The following is a 21379-nucleotide window of genomic DNA, read 5'->3' on the forward strand; positions in this document are numbered from 1 at the left end:
CAGAACGAAATTTCACACGTCCGTCTGCTGTTGTCTTTCTGACTCGCTGTCCTCCTGCCTGTCTTTCCTTGCAGCGAGAGCCTGGTGTCAGGTGGCCCAGAAGTTCACGGGCGGCATCGGAAACAAGCTGTGCGGTGAGTGCAAGTGCCGGGGGAGGGAATCGGACAAGGCCAGTCCCGCGGGGGCAATGTCACCTTCTCACCTCCGCATCCCCAACAGCGGAGTGGAGGTTCCCTGGCCGGGAGTGGGCAGGGGCGATGCAGCCGGGCCAGGCGGGCGGCTGACCAACGCGCTCCCTGTCCTTGCCTAGCCCTGCTCTACGGGGATTCAGAGAAGCCGGCAGAGAGTGGAGGGAGCCAGCCCGCGCGGGCCACCTCCCGGAAGGCCACCTGTGCCTGTAACCAGAAGCCTTGCAGCTGCCCCAAAGCGGATGTCAACTATGCGTTTCTACACGCAACAGGTAAAGGCGCCTCGCGGGGCCCCCGAGAGCCACGGCCCCTGGCTCGGTCCCACCCACCGCGGCCAGAAGGGACTCAGTGCCAGGGGCCTGACCCGAGGCGTGGAGAGGCAGGGAAGGGGCGGACTTCGCAAGAATCTTCAGCTGAAAGCGAGATACGACGGGCCTGAACCCGGACCCGGCCTCTACGTGGCGCTGGGCGCGGGCGTTACGAGGGGATTCTAGAGCCGCGGCGTTCATGCTCCAGTGCTGCCTTCGGGTCTGCGGCTGGCAGAGGCCCCCTGGAGCGCTGGACCTCGAGGTCGGCTTCTTGGTGCGACTGAAACCGATAGGACTTGGTTTCCCGTTCGGAATTGCTGAGACTTTCTAGGTCTTTAGATCGAAAGAGTAATTCGTAGCTGCAGTTTCACAGGGGAACTATTCGATTCAGGTGAGACCTGCGCAAGGTTTTAGTTCCTTGCGTTTACCCACCCAGTCACCTAAACATGCGCGCGCGCGCGCGCGCGCGCACACACACACACACACACACACACACAGACTTAGGAAATACCGAGCTAACGTAATAGGCCAGAGACCTTAACATTGCATGCTCCACTTTGTCTGAGTTGCCCAAAGGCATTCCTCAAACATTTCTGATGTGACGTATTTCCATAACCACTTAAGATGATTTACTCAGATACAACATTTAGGACAAACCCCTCTGCAATAGATGAATGGAGGCACACTCCTTTTTAAAAAAAGAAAGCAAATACGTCATGGATTGAAATACAAGGATTAATTTGGGGTGTGGGAGAAATCGCAATTTCTCTTATTCCTTTATCGTTGAAAAATACCTCCCTTTTAAAGAAAATGCTCTGCGTTTCCTGAGGATTTTTTTTTTAACACAAAATCTCTCAGGCCAAAGAGAAATTGCCGAATCAAGATCTTGCCTGGACATTTTCACGATAAAATTAAAATGTGACATTTTTATTCCATTCTTTAGACCTGCTGCCAGCCTGTGATGGAGAAAGGCCCACTTTGGCGTTTCTGCAAGATGTAATGGGCATTTTGCTTCAGTATGTGGTGAAAAGTTTCGACAGATCAACCAAAGTGATTGATTTCCATTACCCTAATGAGCTCCTGCAAGAGTATAACTGGGAATTGGCAGACCAACCACAAAATTTGGAGGAAATTTTGATGCATTGCCAAACGACTCTAAAATATGCAATAAAAACAGGTATTGTCCAATCAAAAATAATAAAGCTCTTTTTTCTTTTACAATTTTTATTTTTATATAAACATTTTTCTGTTTGATGGTGTTACTGGTATTTTCAAATTTGCAAAGTTATTTTCATCACTAAAAGAAGTCATTATTAGAACGATATAAAACAAAGAAAGGTACCCTTTACTATTAATGTTAATGCTTCTGAAGTTGATAATGTCAGAAACATTATAAATGTATTAAGTATAAATCATCAGATTTTACATTGCACGTATTGGGCCACGGAGATTAACCACTGATGTAGAAGCAACCATTTGTCAGCAGAGGCCAGTAGAAGTGACTCAAAATGGAGAAAGAAAGGGAATATGGAAATGGAAGCTCAAAAGGCATGATCCAAACAAAAGCCCAAATACTAGAGGAGTGCTAGTAATTTCCATGGCATAGGAATGGTCAGGCATTGGACAAACCATCCCATGTAATCACTGAAACAGAGGGATAATATTTTGGCATTGTCTCAAATGTCCAGGTCTTCATATTTGAACCCCAGGATTTCTCTATTTTTAAAGAAATGTACACAAAAGAAAACACAATACAAACTAGCATAACAATTCAGCCATGTTATATAAGGATGTGTGCTTCTCAGCCATTCCGTATATAAAAAAAAGAAAGTGGGTGGGGGAGGGGAATCAGATATCCTTATTTTAAAATGTATTTTATATTTATTGCTTTTTCACAGTATTCTTCACACTTTATCCATTTTGTAGTCCCAGGTGTAATGTTTATTTGGGCACGTTCTAAGCTTTCATTTTGTCTACACAAAGTCGCTAGTCATCTCTCCCAATCCAATCGTGATTACCCCTTCTCTTCCTGCATTGTCTCTAATCATGCTGATGCATGATGGCACTACACTTCATTAAAGCAATAAAAATGAGTATGAATGACTTTTAGGAGGGGAAGAATACCTTGTGGGTCTAAATTGATATGTAACCTTAAAAAGCTCTGCTAGCAAATAAAAATGTCACATGAATATTAATTACCACAGGAACTTGATCTTTTTATGTTGCAAATTTTTTGGTTAATTAATTATTGGTATTACTCTAATCAACAACAAACATTTTAAGAGTGTTTGCTGTGTGGCTTTAAGCTACTGTTTTTGTTTTTGTTTTTGCATTTGGTATACCAACTGAGAGGGAAAGTATGCAGAGAAGAAGCCTTGGGAAATCAATTTACTGTATTATTAGTATCTACTTTTGTGAGACTGTAGACTTGGAACCAGATACTAGGGAAAGGAATTTAACCTGGTGATTTCTATCACACTCGGTCTGTGGGATATGAATTTTGAAGGCTTATTAGGTCGCATTCTCAGTTATGTTCACAGAGAATCCACAGAATGTGTATATACTGTGCATTAAAAATGTTCCTCTTCCCAGCTTTTTATGTATCTGCAGGTGCAAATATGAATAGTGCTTTTAATTCATTTTTGTTTGACCTATTCCCTAACCTAATATTTAAATATCTTAATAGTAGGCTGCTCCCTATTATTTTTATTGCTACCAAACCAAAACGTACCTATAAAAGTGTTTTACATCTTCATCCTTAAAAGCTGGTGATGTCTGAAAAGCAATTTAAAGAGTTAAGACCATGGGAATTGCAAATCAGTGAAAGTCATCATTCGGTCAATGTTTCAGTTAGTGTCAGGAGAAGATGGACCAATTCAATATTTAGATTTTGCCATAATGCTTTTGAAACTGTTGGTCAAGTGGAGATCTAATGCATTTAAAGTTCAGAGGAAAATATGATGAAGTTGAATTTCTAAGCATCAATATCAATAATTATTTATAGCAGATGTAGTCTTCTGGTCTTCCCATTTCACTCCCAAATAGAATTTCAAAGAATTAACACCGGTCACCTCCTCTTTTTTTGACTTGCAAATTTACAGGTTTTTATGCTATACCTGGTATTTGACAGCTAGTAATATTTAGGGTCTGTAAAATAGTTACCATCCCTATGACTGTTAGGCATTTTAGTGTACCTCAGGAGATGCTTTTATAAAATATGTTATCACCTGCTTTCTACTGAGAGTCCTTAATCTAATTTCCACCTGGCCTCCAAGGATGGAGAGGCATGAGAGCCAGTGGGGAAATACTTTCAAATGAAGTCTTCATGTGTTTTTAAAATTACCCCTGTAGGAACTGTTGGAACAGAAAACTGAAAACTGCAGAGAATAATAGAATTCTGGAATAATTAAGATTTTCAGGGGTCATTGGACTTGGTGGTGGTGGTGGTGGTGGTGGTGGTTGGGGAGTGCAAGGGTTAATGTTGTCTTGAGTCTTTCTACGGAACCATCAGACAAAGAAATTGAAGCATCAATAAATGAGGCCGTCCTTGGGTGTGCGCTGCAGGTACCGGGAGAGCAGTTTGGACCGACTTTGGGGCCCTCCCCATCTGATTGTGGACGAGAGGGTTTGAGCTGCCTGGGGCCGGTGGCTCCCATAGCCTGCACATCCTTCCCAGCTGGAGCATTCCAGAGGCGCCAGCAGCTCTAATCTCACATCCCCCCCTCACTGCCTCCCTGGCTGCGACTGCGTGTGGCCACCGATTCCGGGCCCGGTGGGGGTGGTGGCAGCCGCGGAAGGCATGCACAGGGACAGCTGGCAGCCTCCCAGGCGGTACTTTTACACCCTTTCTTTCCAAAAGCCCTGCCTGGATTGCCTAGCAGCCTTCAGGGGTCACAGGAAGAGAGCATATAGAATATTTCTGTAGCATACTTCTGCAGAAATCAAGAGAACACGTTGTTCTAACCTGGCAAACTATCTCCTTCCATATTTTCACATCACTATCAATGAATGAAAATTTTGAGGAGGAGAGATTCAGGTGAAATGGGAGACCAAGGTCAAAAAAATATAGAAGAGAGTCAAGCTTGAAACATCAAACTTGTTTCACAGTTTTCCAAAGGCAGTCATCAGGATGAATTGACCTTTTGATACCCTGGGAACCCACATGCACCTTGAAATTTCTCTCCATTTTATGCGGAGGTTTTCATGCCAAAGTTTCTAGAGAGTTAAACAGTGTGTGATAATGGACACCAGATTCATCCAGAAAATGCATATGAATTGGGAGAGTAGATTAACGGATTGATTTGCTAATCGTTATTATTTTCCTCACTTTAAAAAAATGGCTCAGGGAAAGAGAAATGAAGGGGCATCGGGAAGGGAGAAGCGGCTGTGACTTCAGCTGTGAGCTTTAATGAAATGGGGAGTCAATGAGGCAGAGACAGGAGAGGGTTGTTCCAGACAGCGCCCGCAGCAGCAAAGGGGCTTTCTCACTTTCTGTGGATGCATAAACTGACGGGGTCGGCTGCAGAGGGCCTGGTAAGGAGCGAAAAGGTAGAAGGGCACCGTGCCACAGGGAGGCAAAACAATGCTGGAGAATGAGCGAGAGCCACACAAATCCCAGTCTCTTTGAAATGTGCCCTTTCCCAGCCCCTATCTTTTCTCAGTGTCTAATTGTCTAGCCACATGCCCGCGGCTGATAAGGGAGCACTCAGTACTAGAGATAAGCTCTGTGTTGACTTTTGTCCCTGCTTTCCTCATTGCCTTCCTTTATCTTGTTTTGCCCATACTGGCTGGAGAGACTGTCATCCCCAGGCTTCAGACAGATGTCCAATAAGTGGCGGATGCCTTTTTATCAGATGCTATTTCCATAATTGATAATCTTCCAAAATGTGGGCTGCCAAACAAATCGCAGATTTAGAGATAGGCTTTTATGGGGCAAGACAAGGAATGGAATTCTGATGAGATATTTACCATCACATTTTAAATAATGGCCTCAGGAGTATTTGGATGTCAACTCCTGTAGAGAGTTTTAGAGAAATCTAGAAGTTAATTAGATAAGCCTTGCTAATGGACTCATCCGTCCATTGAATATATCTTTACGTATCTTGTTGACAACGCAGTGATGCTGACTGTATTCAGCTTTATTTTCAATCACAACTATGAAGAAGTTCTGTTGTTTATAATCAAATATTTGGACAGAAAAGAATTGACAAGAATTAGATTTGTCCATGCCATCTTTAGACAATCATCACCTTTTGAATCCAGGGCAAATCATTCAACAGTGTCCTATTTTCTCATTTTTGCCTTGTCTTTTGTAATCATCAGCCATTTGTCACGGATATTATTATGAATGTTGGCATGCCTGGCGGATGTCATGGTATGACTGATTCCCAGAACAACTTCAACAACAAAAAAAGGATTTTCAGCAGCACGAGTGCAAACAAGAATAGCTTTGGATTGTACTAGCATTTTAGTTTGCAAATACACTGAAGGGATGGTAGGAGGTAAACTAGCATCCACATGGCAAACCACATTTGTTATTTTTTTATAGGATAATGTTCAGAGGAAGATTTTTAGAGTGTGTTTTAAGAAACACCATAACCCAAAATAGTCTGTCTCGTTACATGAAATGCTCCTTTGGTGTGTGTCTGTGTGTGTGTGTGTCTGTGTGTGTGTGTGCGCACATGTGCACGCACACACACATGTTGGGTTTCTGAATATAGATTTCCTATTACTGAAGGATCTTTCAAGGTTCTTTAGCTAGAGAAATCATGTGTTTGAGAGGCATTTATTTTCACTTGGTGCAGTCTTGATTCTGGTACTCCGTTTTCTTCAGGGCATCCCAGGTACTTCAATCAACTTTCCACGGGACTGGATATGGTTGGATTAGCAGCAGACTGGCTGACATCAACAGCAAACACTAATATGTGAGTCGTTAATGTGTTTTGCTTAATCCAAGATAATTATTAGCGAGATTTCATAGTCTTTATTCAGCCTCTCCTGTGAAAATCTTTTTTTATCGATTAGCTCCTAAAATAGGGATATCAACTTCAGAAGTATACGGGTGTTCAATCTAACTGAAGTCCTGATACATCTTTCATGCAATCAAAGCTATACAACATTTTTCAAACACAAAAGGCACTTTTTTTTGGCATTTGGGATTTATAATTATATATAATATGAAAGAGAAATGGGACCAGATGCTGTTTTTTTAAATAGAATTACTCTGCAATGTTTTTTGTTTATTCATTTGATAAGTGACCCTTAGGCATTAGCCAATAATTGAAGCTCCTAACTTTAGGAATATAGGAAAATGAGCAGCCTTTTAGAAGATGTAATTTTCTGTCTGCTTAATGCTATAATCAAAACTTCGGTGAATGTAGGGCTTGAAAAAGGAAATACAGTAGTTCTATACGTGTTGTGACGATGAATTATTTCTTTGAGTTCCATACATAAAATGTGACCATTACTACATTTCAGGTTCACCTATGAAATTGCTCCAGTATTTGTGCTCTTGGAATATGTCACGCTGAAAAAAATGAGAGAAATCATTGGCTGGCCTGGGGGCTCCGGCGATGGGATATTTTCTCCTGGTATGTGATATTTCAACCTTTCTTTATGGTTTTTCTTCTGATATGCAATGCTTCATTATGAACCTAGGAAAAATTAAATACCTAGTCTGTGTTTCTGCTTAGGTTAAATGAGTTATATTGATCAAAAGAATGAGTGTGACTATACATGACCACTGACCATGCTTCCAAGCAACTACTTCATGCTTGAACAATAGTTATTTGTGTTCAGAAAGAGGATGAACAGGGATGACATTTAGCCAGTAGTCCTACTGTAATCCTACACAGAAGATGTATGGATCATGTGGAACAAAGGAATAAAGATTCCGAATAAGGGAATTCGCTCTCTGAAACTTCCCACAATTAGTGAAAGGGTAGCCTCGTTTAATAAAGCATTCTGTTTCAGGATGCATTACGAGGCAGATCTCTGTAACAGAGCCTGTGTACCCTGTCCCTTTGAAGTAACAACCAGAGAAGTTGATTCATACTAATTTCAAGGACGGTAGAGAGTGGCTTTGGAAACCATTTTTTTTATTAACTTGTTTTATTTTATTTTTTTTTAATTTATATCCAAATTAGTTAGCATATAGTGCGACAATGATTTCAGAAGTAGATTCCTTAGTGCCTCTTACCCATTTAGCCCATCCCCCCTCCCACAACTCCTCCCGTAACCCTCAGTTTGTTCTCCATATTTATGAGTCTCTGCTGTTTTGTCCCCCCCCCCCGGTTTTATATTATATTTGTTTCCGGGAAATCATTTTTTTAATTTTTTTTTTTGAGAGACAGAGAGATAAAGCATGAGCAAGGGAGGGGCAGAGAGAGAGGGAGACACAGAATCTGAAGCAGGCTCCAGGCTCTGAGCTGTCAGCACAGAGCCTGACGTAGGGCTTGAACTCATGAACTGCAAGATCATGACCTGAGCCAAAGTTGGCCACTTAACCGACTGAACCACCCAGGCGCCCCTGGGAAACCATTTCTTAAAGCTGAAACAGAGGGTGATGATTTCTTCAAGAGGTTTCTTTTTCCTTCTTTATCATACCATTCAGTCTTTTCCATCCTACTTTTATCACCAGCCATTGGATTCTAAGCTCCATTATCTACACCTCTTCCAGCCAAGAGAATCAACCTGACACAAAAAGCTTTGCCCTTCATTCCAGATCTGTGTGTGACCTTGGTTTGATGCAGGAAGAAATAGAAGTTAGAAAGGCAATGGGGAGAGAGTCACTGACCCATGGAAAATAAACCTGGTGTGCAGACTGTCACCTAATCAGTGGCAGGAGAGGGTCATCAGAAGGGGGCATACGCTCAGTACACTGAGATTGGCCCTGCTGGGGGGGTCAAAGCCACACCTGCCATTATGTCAGGCCCAGCAAAAGCCACATCAAGATGTCCCTGCAGCAAACCTGCCAAGACAAGTGGATGATGAGGGAGAGAGAAAATAAAGAACAGGTTGAAAGAAGAAATTATAAACAAGCAACAGAGGCCTCAAGGCTAGGGCTTAAATTAAGCAGCTTTACCCACAAGCTCAGATCTGCTATTATATTTTATGATTTTAAAAATACCTCACAATTTTTCAGGTGCAGAAGGAAAACATGTTAGTTAAATGGAAGGGAAAATTAGCCTTTTTTTTTTTTCATTGAACACCAGTTGTGATGAATTTTAAGCTAGCCTTTATTTTGTAGAGGACTTAGTTTTCCTTTGGAAAACCATTCCCTATTGAGGGAATTTTGTCATCATTCTCTGGAACTGATGCTCGTAAGGTATTTTTCATGAGGAATTCGGTAGTGTTCAGAGATCAACATCATTTCTACCTCTATTCTTCTTCCTCTTATGAGGTTGGTGTGTGATTGAGAATCCTGGGCTCTCTTTTAACGGTCCCTGGGAGTGGGAAGAACAGTTGTTCCTGTTGACCCTGAAAAATTGGCTAAAGGGGCTTGGGCCAGGCCTAATATAGCTGGTCTTGGAGCCCACCCACTCCAGAAAATATACACCCAGAGAAAGAATCCTCTTCTGCAGCTCTGCTAAGCCAGGTATGGACACCCCCATCATGGGACACCTGATCATTTGGTCAGTCTTTCTACGTGACCAAATGATCAAGTAAAAAGACTTAACCTTGATCATGAGGCTCCTTCCCTGGATGCTAAAGATCCATATGCTCCCATGCCAACATGGAAGCCACAGATGCCATATGCTAAATATAATGTAGACATTGCAGAATGGGAAGGGAACAGAAGTAAAGGCCATTGGCAAACTGTTTCTGCCCTGCTTTCTACAAGCTATTACCGAGGAGAGAGGGATTATAGCATCCTCACTTGCTAATGGATGTCTTTCTGGGTAGCATCCAGGCTCATTCCTGGGGTAAAGTGTCTTACAATTTAAGAGGTAGGAACAGGAAAAATCATACATCTTATGGGCCTGAGATCTGAAGGTCTTGTTGCCCAGGACTAAATGCAAAGAGTTAGATCTGTGACTTGAATATATAACTCAGCTCAGTTTACCTTACACCTCCATCTATGACATCCAGAGGATTTATGCTTCATGGAAAGTTCTTTGGGATGTCTAGAAGAAATCTGTTAATGTGATATCCCATCTGGGAACCAAAGAGACCTGGAGTATTCCTCACTGCTCAGCAAGTCACAAAGGACTGAAGGAGAAGAAAGGGAAATCATGGCTTAGTCACAAACCTTTTCCTGTCTAATGGGATTTTCCTGATGTTTCAGAGCTTGTATTTATATCCTTTCTCTGGAAGACGCATCCATCCTCCTGCCTGGGCTGCACAAAGCGGTCTGCTCTGTCTATTGCCCCAGAATCCTCTTCCTTTCTCTCAGACCTACTGGATTTTTTTTCTTGTAGTTTTATGGTATCACTAACACTAATACGATGTGCACATAAGCAGTCTATTCATTTTCTTCGCTGTGCAGCCTGGCATCGGGGTTTGGTGACTCTGAGGGCCAGCTGGGCTGCTCTTTCCCCAACAGCTCTGTGGCTCTTGGAGGAGGCATTGTGAGCAGTCTCTGCACAGTAAGATTTGTTGCACATTAGCCACAATTCAAGCTTCTTGATGCTGTGGACTAGGAACTTCTGGAACCACTGGCCAGCATGTGCTTTGTTTTCTTGTTGCTTCCATAGCCAACGTTGGCCATCAAGATCTGGCCCTTGAATCTTCTGCACATCCTGTTGTCAATGCCTCTAGGGTTCTGCCAGTTGCACTTAATTTTGACACATCGGTCTGACTGGTGCCTGATAAACTTCGTGGTCATCTTTTTAACAATCTTGGGCTTCACCACAAGTCCAAAGGCAGCCATGATGCCAAGTAAGAGATGGCAGAGGACGAAGAGTAGGGATACTGGATCTTTAGAGAATAACTGCGTGGCAAAATGAGGAGTGGGAAAGCAAAGCTGGAAGCTTCTTGAGTAACTGTGCTGTGTGACGCACTTTCTTTGTGTTCACATTTCCCTTCTCCTTCTGGCCTCCTTTCTCCCCAGCCTCTCTGACAAGAACTAGGGCAGTACTTCTCACATGGAGGCTATTGTACCCCCAGGCATCACTTGGCAAAGAATGGAGAAGGTTTTTTTAAGTTTATTTATTTATTTTGAAAGAGAGAGCGCACACATGCATGCAAGCAGGGAGGGGCAGAGGAGGAGAGAGAGAATCTCAAGCAGGTTCCACACTCAGCGCAGAGCTTGATGCAGGGCTCGATCTCACAACCGTTGAGATCATGACCCGAGCCGAAATTAAGAGTCAGATGTTTAACCAACTGAGCCACCTAGAGAAGTTTTTGATTGTCACAATTTGGTGGTGGGGTGTGTAGTGCTACCAGCACCTGGCAGGTAGTAACCAGAGATGCTGCCACACACATCCCCAGGGCACAGGACAGCCCCCACCACAAGCAGTTATCTAGCCAAAATACCATCAAGTGCCAAGACGGAGAAACCACACGCTAGAGTAGAATTTCCTTTAATAGCTGATCCCTTGCCCAGCAGCATCCTACGCACTCAGCCTTTCAGACAAGGTGTCTGTTCAGAGAACGCCTGACCTGGATTTTGCTTGCCCTGTGTCTCTGGGGTTCAGAAGAGGTAGAAATTTCCCTTATTCTGATGGAGAACAGAGCCAGGATCTGGGTACTGACTGCTCTATGCCAGCCTGCCTGCTTGCATCAGAGCCCAGGGTTCATGAGGCAAAAATCGTGGCCCTACGTGGGCCATTCATTTTGATATAAAGAGCCCTCTGCTCCTCAGCCACCCAAAGGGAAGGGAACTCAGGGCACCCACATCATGGCTGAGCCCAGTGTGTCTCCTATGGGGAAAGGAGGAGACAGTGCCTTCACTCCGCCACGTGGTGTTACAGCTTCCATGCCAGCGTATCCATTTGCATGCACAACAATCTGTCTCTTGGTATAGCAGAAATCCTAAACTTTCCAACAATCTTGGGGAAAAGCTCCTTTGCTTGTCAAAGGAGACCTTACTTATATGATGTAAACATTATGGTATGAAATCCTTGACAATCTTAGAATGACACGAGAAAAGCAATGCAATGTAGACTTAAAATTCCCTTCGTTTTGTGTTTTTGCATCATTTTGAAATGAGATTTTGTTAGCTGTTACAATTATATTTCTGTGATGTCTTTGGGAGGGAAGAACTGTTCTGGGGAAATTAACAGAAGAGTATGATGAGATGGGCTTGGATGTTTATCCTCATTCTATAAGGATTATTGATTAACAGTCCACACTGTTAACTGCAACTGATTTTGTCTTGGTGCAAGTGCAAGGCATTGAATGAGTCAAAATGAAAAGAAATGTGTTCTCCATCAGGATAGAAGTAGGATTTTCACAGAACTAATGAAGAATGACCACACTCACAAGGTGGGAAGGAAGGCAACAATTTCTCAGTTCTTAAGAACCGCTTCAAAGGACTCCCAGCAAGAGCAGAATCAATCGCGGTTCTCTTTAGCTGACAGATCTGGGGTGTGGAGGGGTGGCATCCAACCTGTGGTTGGGCCCAGTGCTCCTTTCTCTGGACCCTCTTAGCCTGAGGATTCAGTCTGAGTTTGAGGATTCAGTTCAAAGGATAACCAATAACGATGGCCTTCTCCTGTGTCCCAGGAGGATTCTGGGTCAGGAGAAAGGGGGAATGTTTCTTGCATGTGAAATGATGTTGATAATAACTAGAAAAGGTAACTGTGTGTTGCTGTTACTTTAGGTGGCGCTATATCTAACATGTATGCCATGCTGATTGCACGCTTTAAGATGTTCCCAGAAGTCAAGGAGAAAGGAATGGCTGCTGTTCCCAGGCTCATTGCCTTCACATCCGAGCATGTACGTGTTTCTGTTCTTTCCAGGTTTAAGGTTTTCATCTGTAAAGCCCAAGTGGAAGGAGTCCTATTTGGAAACACTTTATCCCCAGAGGTTCTCTTCCTAGAAGATACTTCTTGGGAGAGAATTTGGGGAGGGAGCAGCTGAGTGGTTCGATGGGGGAAGTCCTTTCTCTTTGAAATTTAGGAAAACCTTCATAGAGAAAGCAGAATGTTTTTACTTCTAGTTCCTACCCTTCATTTTTCTGTAGTAATGCTGTATGTTGGGGGAAGAGGGAGAGGAGAGGCCAGAGTGACTATGAGCTCATTTGGACAATTGATGCTGTGCCTACATAACTCAAAACTCCAGTATGTCCTATTGATACAATCTTTATGAAAATTCTGATCAGATAGTCTACCCTAATGGTGTCTTGAACCATTTAATGCTAGTCTTTGGGAGGCTGAATCAGAGATTTTTATCACTGTAGAGAAATGGCCTAGTGGTCATATCTATCATATCTCATCTCTGGGTCAGTTCTGTCCCAGCCAATCACAGGCTCCTGTGCTCTGCTATGTAATTGTCCAGGTGGGGTGCTGAGAGCTGGGTCTTTCAGCTGAATGCCACAGTGTGGTACTCCATATTCTTTCCATGGCTTTAGAAGAGTTAATGCCATTCCCCCTACTGTCGCAGGCACATTGAAAAAAGTGGCCCACCCTATTTACATAAGTTAAGCTAAACAGCGTCAGTCTGTTAGGCCTCCAGCTTACTCTCCTGTGCAGAGATGGGGCCACACACAAGCTCAAAGCAGCTGTTTGAGCAAAATCTTGGTTCCAGATTCTCCCACCAATGGGCCCAGCAGCAAACCAGAGGCTGTTCTCAACAGGCATTAGTAAGCATTACCTGCCATGTAATTCCTGAGATTTTCCTTTCACAACCTCTTCCTCAAAGTAGCCTAAAGTTTGGGAAACAATTGCCTCAAGGAAGATCAAGAAGCCCTCTCATGGTGGGGGAAATAGAGATGGGGATGGAAGAAGAGTCTATAGAGAAACTAGGGGCTCCTATAAAGAGACATCAGTGGGGAGATGCAGGGAGTCATAGTAGGAGTCAAGGCACATCTCCTATGGAACTTTTCTTTTTCTTCTTTAAGTGGTGTGTGTGTGTGTGTGTGTGTGTGTGTGTGTGTGTGTGTGTGTTCATAATAAGGAAACAAAGGGCAAGTACGACAGGAAGCCAGTGAATACAATTCACAATTATAGCAGTGGCCATGGAATCAAAGGAAACTAGTGATTTATGTTAACAAATGATCTTTAGCATCTTGTTTTTAATCATGTTTTAGTATTTTGTTTTGCCCTTCCTCAATTTACAGAGGTCAAATTTAGCAGAGAAGTCCACAGCCTCAAATTACCTGGTGTTTCACTTCCTATTGCTGCTAAAACAAATTACCACAAACTTAATGGATTAAGCCAACATAAATTTATTATCTTATAGTTCTGGAGGTCAGAAATCTATGGGTCAGGTAACACTGTGTTCCTTCTGGAGACCATAAGGGAAAAATCCGTTTCCTTGCCTTTTCCAGTTTCTAGAGGCCAGCTGCCTTCCTTGGTTCATGGACACTTCTTCCAACTTCAAAACCAGTAAAACATCTTCAAATCTCTCTCTTCTTCTCTCTCACTCTCTCTCTCTGACCTGTGCTTTTGTCACCATATCACCTTCCCTCACTCTGACTCTCTCTTCTTTCCCTTATAAAGACCCTTGTGATGACATTGGGCCCACCCAAATAACCCAGGACAATTTCCTATCTCAAGACTCTTAGTTAAGTCACATCTACAAAGTTCCTTTTGCCATGTAAGGTAACATATTCTTAAGTTTTAGGGATTAGGATGTGGACATCTATTCGGGGAGGGCATATTCAACCTGTTAAGCCTAGTACCCCACCATGAGATAATTTTCATTTCTCAACTTGTCCACAGATAGAAAATCATGATATAATTTTTTCCAATTACTATTTCCCTATAGTATTGTGTCCCAAAATAGTTAAATGTTACTCTGGTCTCAGCCTCAAAAAATTCAATTGATCTTATACTGGGCATCTTTTTATTTTGGCTTCCATGCTGTTTGCACAACCTGAAATGAGGTTGGTCGACCAGCAAGCTGTACTATGCTGTCTGGTGTCTGCATGAATTTCTTGGCTCAAGTTTCATGGAAATTGACTTAACCTTGCCCAGAAAACCCAGGTCATGTGGAGTAAGAATAATTTTGCTATGCCTTCTTTTTTTGATATTGCAAACTTAGAGTCTACTTCTTCACTTCTAAGCAAAAGAAAGGTGATTCAGCTGTACAATTACCATTCAATTTTTCCTCCTCCTTCTTTACCTCTATCCATGCATATAATTATGAAAGAACATTTGAATTATGAACCTTTCCTAAAATACCAATTGGTTCTAACTCTAGGCTTATTTTTTGACAAGATGAACTCTTTTTCTTTCTTTAAAAAAAAAACTTTTTAGCATTTATTTGTTTTTTGAGAGACAGAGCACAAACAGAGGAGGGACAGAGAGAGAGGGAGACACAGAATCCAAAGTAGGCTTTAGGCTCTGAACTGTCAGCACAGAGCCCAATGCGGGGCTCAAACCCATGAACTGTGAAATCATGACCTGAGCTGAAGTCAGACACTTAGCCAACTGAGACACCCAGGTGCCCCAGATGAGCTCTTTATCTATCGTATGATACCTTATATATGATAACTATTTGACAATTTCCAATACACTTGCAATATACATTAACTCATTTGACTCACACAACAATATCATAGGACAGATAGAGCAAAGACTGTTATCAGCATTTTTTAAATGAAGAGGCTGCAAGTAGAGTCAGGATTAAATGGGTTTCCCGACCCCCAGGTCAGTGAGCTCCCTGTCCCAACTACCAATGTAGAAACCAGATTAAAATATTCAGCAACAACATCTTGTATGCCATATCTCATCAATTAATTTAATATTTTATACTTTCCCAAATAAAATTTCCACCAAGTGCTTTTTCTTAATGTGAACGTGATGCTAAATTGTTATTGCCCCTACCAAAACAAAAAATACCCTGCAACCTTCCTTATTATCTCATAGACCTGGGCTGGAGGGGACTTTCAGAGTTCACTTAAGGCACTCCTATGTCTTATTGAACTCTTGATCCAAACCATTCTGTTCAGATAAGCCCTTAAAAGTGAGCCCTACCCTTGAAGCTCCAGGTCGAGAGGTAATGTGACCCCTATATCTAGTTCCTTTGGGCTTTAAACTTCAGGGCCATTCCATCCCATTCATCACTTAGTGTAGTTCCTTCCAGCTTCGGGCCAGGCCGTATATTCCCTTCATCTTTTCAGGTTTTACAATCACCTTGTCTCCACCAGCCCCAGAAATAGATCCCCACAGGCTGAAGACAGAAGATTCCCAAGTCATGTCTCAAATGCTTTTTTTTTTTTCCAGGCCAAACAATTTCCATCTTTGCATGGAAGTTCTTTCCTGAGTCCCTTACCTGCAGGGAGAAAGGATGAGTAGAAGAGCTGCTTTGTGGATCCAGTAGGGGCGGGGGGGGGGGGGGGGGGTAGAACAATGGCTATGGCAGAAGCTGCTTTAAGTATTATCTTTCTTCATGTTATTTGAGAGTTTCCAAGGCCCAAGACTTTTGGAGACTTAAATGAGAGCCTTATAAAGCAGTCACCATGGGGTGCCTGGGTGGCTCAGTCCGTTAAACATCCAACTTTAGCTCAGGTCATAATCTCATAGTTTGTGAGTTCAAGCTCCACATTGGGCTCTCCACCATCAACCTAGAGCTCACTCCAGATCCTCTCTCTCCCTTTCTCTCTGCCCGTCCCCTGCTCACTCTCTCTATCTCTGTCTCAAAAATAAAATAAACATTAAAAAAAAAAAAAAAGCAGTCACCTCAGCTCCTGTAATGTAGGAAACTCTATATAAATGTTAGGTAACTTAAAAAAAAAAAAACTATTTGTAGATGAGGAAACCAAGTCCCAGAGGTGATAGATGCTTTGCCCAGGGTTTCACAGCCAGTCAATGACAGAGTCAGATCTAGAGTATCAGTTTCCTGATAATCCCAGTACCGCTCTTTCAAATACTGGGTTGGGTGATCTCTACATCACTCTAGCTGGCTGCTCTAAATTCACGTGGTAGCATCCTTTCTGAAATCCTGTTTTCCCCATGTTAGTTCTTTTAGTGCTAATATAATTTTCTAATCTATTGAGCCAGTTACTGACTTTTCTTCTAGTCTGAGCACTGAGTTTAAAACTTGGACCTGTGTAGAGCTATAGGGATAGAAATGACATTAAGAAAGTCTTCCAGCATCCAACCAGAAACATCACACATTGAGGAAGGGAAGGGTCATCTTTTGTTTTCTAAATGATCCACACTGTCTCTCTCTTTTGTAACCCACAGAGCTACCCGTCTCTTTTCTGGATGCCAACCCAGACTAGAATTTTCCCATGCTGATAAGGAGGGCAAGCTATTAAATTTTTGTTTGTCCAAATCCAACTGTTTTCTTGAAATTTTGAACAGGGCTGAATTAAACAAATAATATTGCTATGAAGAACATTAGAAGAAGTAAATATATCCACTAAATTGAAATAAGAGATAGTACATAAGCAAAGAGTTCTAAGATTATTTTCCTCCACAATATGGAACCACAAAATCTCAGAATTGGAAAGGATCTTAAAGATTGGCTGGTTCAATACTCATCCTTTGCTGAAATCTCATCATTGTCACCAAATCTTCAGTGGTAGAAAAGCTTGGCAAAAATTAATCTGATGAGTTTTAGGTTCTTTCTTGAAAGGTTTAGAGGGAAGTTAAGACTCTAGCTCAATAATTTATATCTCTAGCTTTGAATCCTTTGAAATCCCAAACTGTGAGCTTCATTCCAAATTTCTCTTATTTCCTTGTGTGCAACAAGCTCTTCCAGAAGGAATTTCAGTGGAACAGCATAATTGCATTCAGGAAAACTGTTCTTCAAATCAGATTACAGGTACTGGGATCTTTTATGCAATGGGCACAACTCACTCCACTCTTTACAACTAGTCACCAGTGTTCTGCAGAGCCCCCTCATGGCCTCAGCCCACTTTGGGAGGGAGATGATTCTCATAATTGTTTAGAAAAATGGTTTTCACATAAAAACACTGTAGGAGAGGCTTCAATTCAAAAAATAGATGTCCTTTATGTTTAAAAAAAACCCGAAAGGTGACCCAGGCAGCTTGGAAACAGACAGCTCCCATGTAATGCTCCCATTAGACAGAAGCTTCACCTGACAGAACTTCAGGAAGTGAAACTGTGAGCTAAAACCAGTTTACCTTTAGCCTCTGCATTCCTACTTCCTGTTCATTTCAGGGCATCATCACCCCTGTGTCATTTTCTCCCTCTACTCAATCCCATGAAAACCTACTCTCAAGAAAGAGCCTGAGAGCCCCATAAATGATTCGTAAAACCTAAGCGCCTCTCCTGGGGTATTTCCGTTGCAATAGGAGACAAGGGGTCAGCAAGGCACAAGGGCACCATGGGGCAGTGGGATGTTTTCTTTATACCTTCCTTCATTCACTCAGTGCAATATGTGCCAGGCAATGCCTCAGGTACTGGGGAGGCAACAGTGAACAGAACAGACCCAGTGCCTGCTCTCAGGGAGCATATATTGTACTGTGGGGGAAGGAAAGGACAGGGGTCCGGAGGGGATAGTCACACTTCTCAGTGCCCCAGAGACCACAGTGAGTGATCACTGTAAGGGAATACATGCTCAGTGCTGATGTTCACATTTGTCACTAGCTGTCATCCTTGGATCTCTTTTCATGTCAACTGAATCTCGATACATATTATTCTTTTCTTTTAGCACTTACTTAGAGCACAAGCTCACAATGAGTGACTTTTCACATCAGAATCACATGGAGTCTCTGAGAATGTGGTTGGGTGATCCCCTATCCTCCAAATTATTATAATTAGAAATCAATGAGGTGGTCTCACAGAGTACAAGCTTCTTTGTAAATCAGATGATTTAGAAAGTAGGATGCTCTTTTAAGGCCACTTGATGAGTAGAAGCAAGGACAAGGACCCAGTCTAAGGCAGAAAAGGCTATCATTTTCATCAAATCTCAGGATGTATAGGGGCGAACCAGTAGGTGTATGGGAGGAGTGTGGAGAAAAAGGAGGACAAAGGAAAGACTGTTGCTCCTATAATTGCTGAGCGGGGAGGGGTGTCCAAAACATGTGGAGGGGTCAACGAAGCAGATTTCAGCTCTTTTGTAGGTTGGGCTTCACGACATATTTGTTGGGGGACCTGCTGTGTAAGGCCCCCCATCCACCTCTGTTTGGTGTTCCTCCAAACATGCTTCATTCAGTCCACTCACAAAGGGGTTCAAGTCCAAGGACAATGAATAGACCTTAGAGATAGAAGATAGAGCTTTTGACAGAATGTCAGAAGAGTCAAGAACTGACATTTCCAACCTAGTGTGTCCTTTTTCTTTCCTTGTTTGAAGTTTTGAGTTGCTTCTTCCCAAAATGGCTGATCTGGCTATCAGGGCCTACAGCAGCTTCCTGCTTGGGAAGGACCCCATCTTGAGCCCTTTGGGATGGATGCCAGGAAGATCTCTGGACTTGCTTTTAGAATGAGCTTTAGATTAGAGGTGTTGGGGTCTATTTAGGCCACCATCATCTGGCCCCAATCACCAAAGCCACACCTCAATATTGGGATTTGTGGCCAGAGATTTGTGTCAATAAATAGTAGACATTTTTCTGGACTTGTTCTCTGAGCATATGGTCAAATTCGATAAATCCGTGTTAACTATATACTACAGCAAAGTCCTTGCCCTCATGTAACCTGTGTTCTAGTAGGGGACAGATAGTAAACTAATAAATATTTGCTTTAATGCCACATGCTGACAAGAGAATGGGGCAGTAGTGGGCTGTTTTACAAGATGGTCATAAAAGGTCTTTGTGGAGGTGATATATAGCAGAGACCTACATCGAATGAGGGAGGGAGCCGTATAAATGTCTGAGGGAAGGATTGCCCAAGAAATGGAATGGCAAGTACAAAGGCTGAGGGGCAAGAACAAGCTTCGTGAGCTCACAGAAGACTAAGAAGACCAGTGCTAGCAGTAGAAAGAGCAAGAGGAGGCAAGGCAGGTGATGAAATAGGGGAGGTAGCAGGGGACTGAGGGCTGTTTGAAAATCTTTGTGTCTGTGAGCTTAGCAGAAGCTTTCCCTGAGGCCCCGCGGTCCACTAAGTAGTTGCATCTGAGTCTCCGTTAAAAATTTGGATGTGACCAACAATGGCTTGACATAGTTATAATCAGGTTTCCAAGCTGCTTATCTAAATTGTAATAGAGGGAGAGAAACCAGCATGTCAAGAGACTGAAGTGGTTTGTCTCAGAGCTTTTCCCTATTCACCTTATTCTCCCACCATCCCTAAAGACAGAAAAGATTTATTGTCCCCATTACTGAAGGAAGGAGCTGATGCGTGCCCTCTAGTCATAGGGCTAGATGGAATGATGGAGCTCATGCCCCTGCCCCAGCCTGTGGGCTCTCACCCCCACGCATTCTTACTCTGGATAATCTTATCCCACCCAAGCCCAGAAAGCCGGCTTATTTTTTTAATTATAATTATTTTATAACTATACAACCCCATGGTTACTTGCACAAATTTTATTTATTTTATTTTGTTTTGAGAGAGAGAGTGTGTGCATGAGTGCACATGAGCAGGAGTGGGGCAGAGGGACAGAGAATTTTAAGCAGGCTCCACACCCAGTGCAGAGCCCTATGTGGGGCTCAATCTCGTGAACACCAAGATCATGACCTGAGCTGAAATCAAGAGTTGGACGCTTAACTGACTGAGCCACCCAGGCCCCCCTATTTGCACATATTTTAAATGTCAGCTGAATCATGTAGACTGTATCTAGATTACTTGTGATTTTTTTTAAAAGGATAGAGAAGTTAATCTCCCATCAATCTTGGATTTTCATTTTGTAAAAAAATAAAAATCAGATGGGTTTTAATATCTATTACCCAAATAGAAATATGATATAGTTCTAAATAAGCCCTAGATTCTAGCAAGTCTATTATTTTTCCAAGATCAGGGTGGAGGAGATACGGGGGATATTCATTAACTCATTCCCCAGCCATTCTGTTGATGAATGACTGATCATCACAAGAGTCTTGATGATTTGGGGACACATCCGAATCCTTGTAGCTTTCAATTTTTGTTCACAGCTTTACCTTCTGAAGCCACCCAGAACCATCTGTCCCTTTCCTCTTACGTTGACACAGCCCTTCAGATATGAAGGCCACCCATGCCACATGTCCTGGTTGCCCTCTGCCCATGAACAAGCATCCTCTGAGCTCTCTTCAAACACCTGGTTTCTGGGCTCCTCAGCTCCCAGCATGCTGCTCTGCTGTGGTTCATCAACAAGTAGGTCCATTAAACATGGTGCCAAGGATTAAAAATGACTCCCCATGTGTTCTCACCAGCACAGAGATGTGCCATTTAAACTGTTTTCACTGTTTCTTCCTCATTAGGTAGTGTCTTTTTTTTTTCCTCTGGCTCCTTGCTCTCCATGGTCCCTCGCTATTTGTGGATAACATCTAGTGATTTCCCTGCTCTCTTTCCTGAAAATGTAAACAGGCTCAGTGTTCGGTACCTAATCTTCTTTTTCATGCCTCATATCCCTTTTCGTTCCCCATCTTGAAGCCTTCTATTTGGGCATGTTTTTTCTTTAAGTGTGTGGCATTTGCTAGAGTGATCAATTATCCTAGGTAATTGCCCCTCATTTGAGAATCCCTATTCTTTCTCATTAAAAAACAGACAAGACTACTTCCTCTCATTGACCAGGTGCACCAGATCTCTTACTTAGCCCCAATTTGCCATTTGGCAGTTTAGTACTATCAAAGGTTTAGGAAAAAACAAAAACAAAAATAAAAGTAAAACCAAGGAATCACTGAGGTAGTAGTAATTAGTGGAAGTTTATTGTGCACACACCAAAAAGAGACTTTGC

General features: G+C 42.6%; 1 protein-coding gene across 1 annotated transcript in view; it reads left to right on the forward strand.

Moving 5' to 3' along the window:
• GAD2 (glutamate decarboxylase 2) overlaps positions 1-21379 on the forward strand; it is an 88715-nt gene that overhangs the window by 1948 nt on the left and 65388 nt on the right. Inside the window, exons 2-7 of the mRNA XM_003988173.6 lie at positions 75-134; positions 311-460; positions 1440-1673; positions 6330-6420; positions 6974-7086; positions 12261-12376. Of these exons, the coding sequence (XP_003988222.1) occupies positions 75-134; positions 311-460; positions 1440-1673; positions 6330-6420; positions 6974-7086; positions 12261-12376 (764 nt within the window). The remainder of the gene's footprint in view (positions 1-74; positions 135-310; positions 461-1439; positions 1674-6329; positions 6421-6973; positions 7087-12260; positions 12377-21379) is intronic.

Source organism: Felis catus, chromosome B4 (assembly GCF_018350175.1).
Source record: "Felis catus isolate Fca126 chromosome B4, F.catus_Fca126_mat1.0, whole genome shotgun sequence".
NCBI lineage: Eukaryota > Metazoa > Chordata > Mammalia > Carnivora > Felidae > Felis > Felis catus.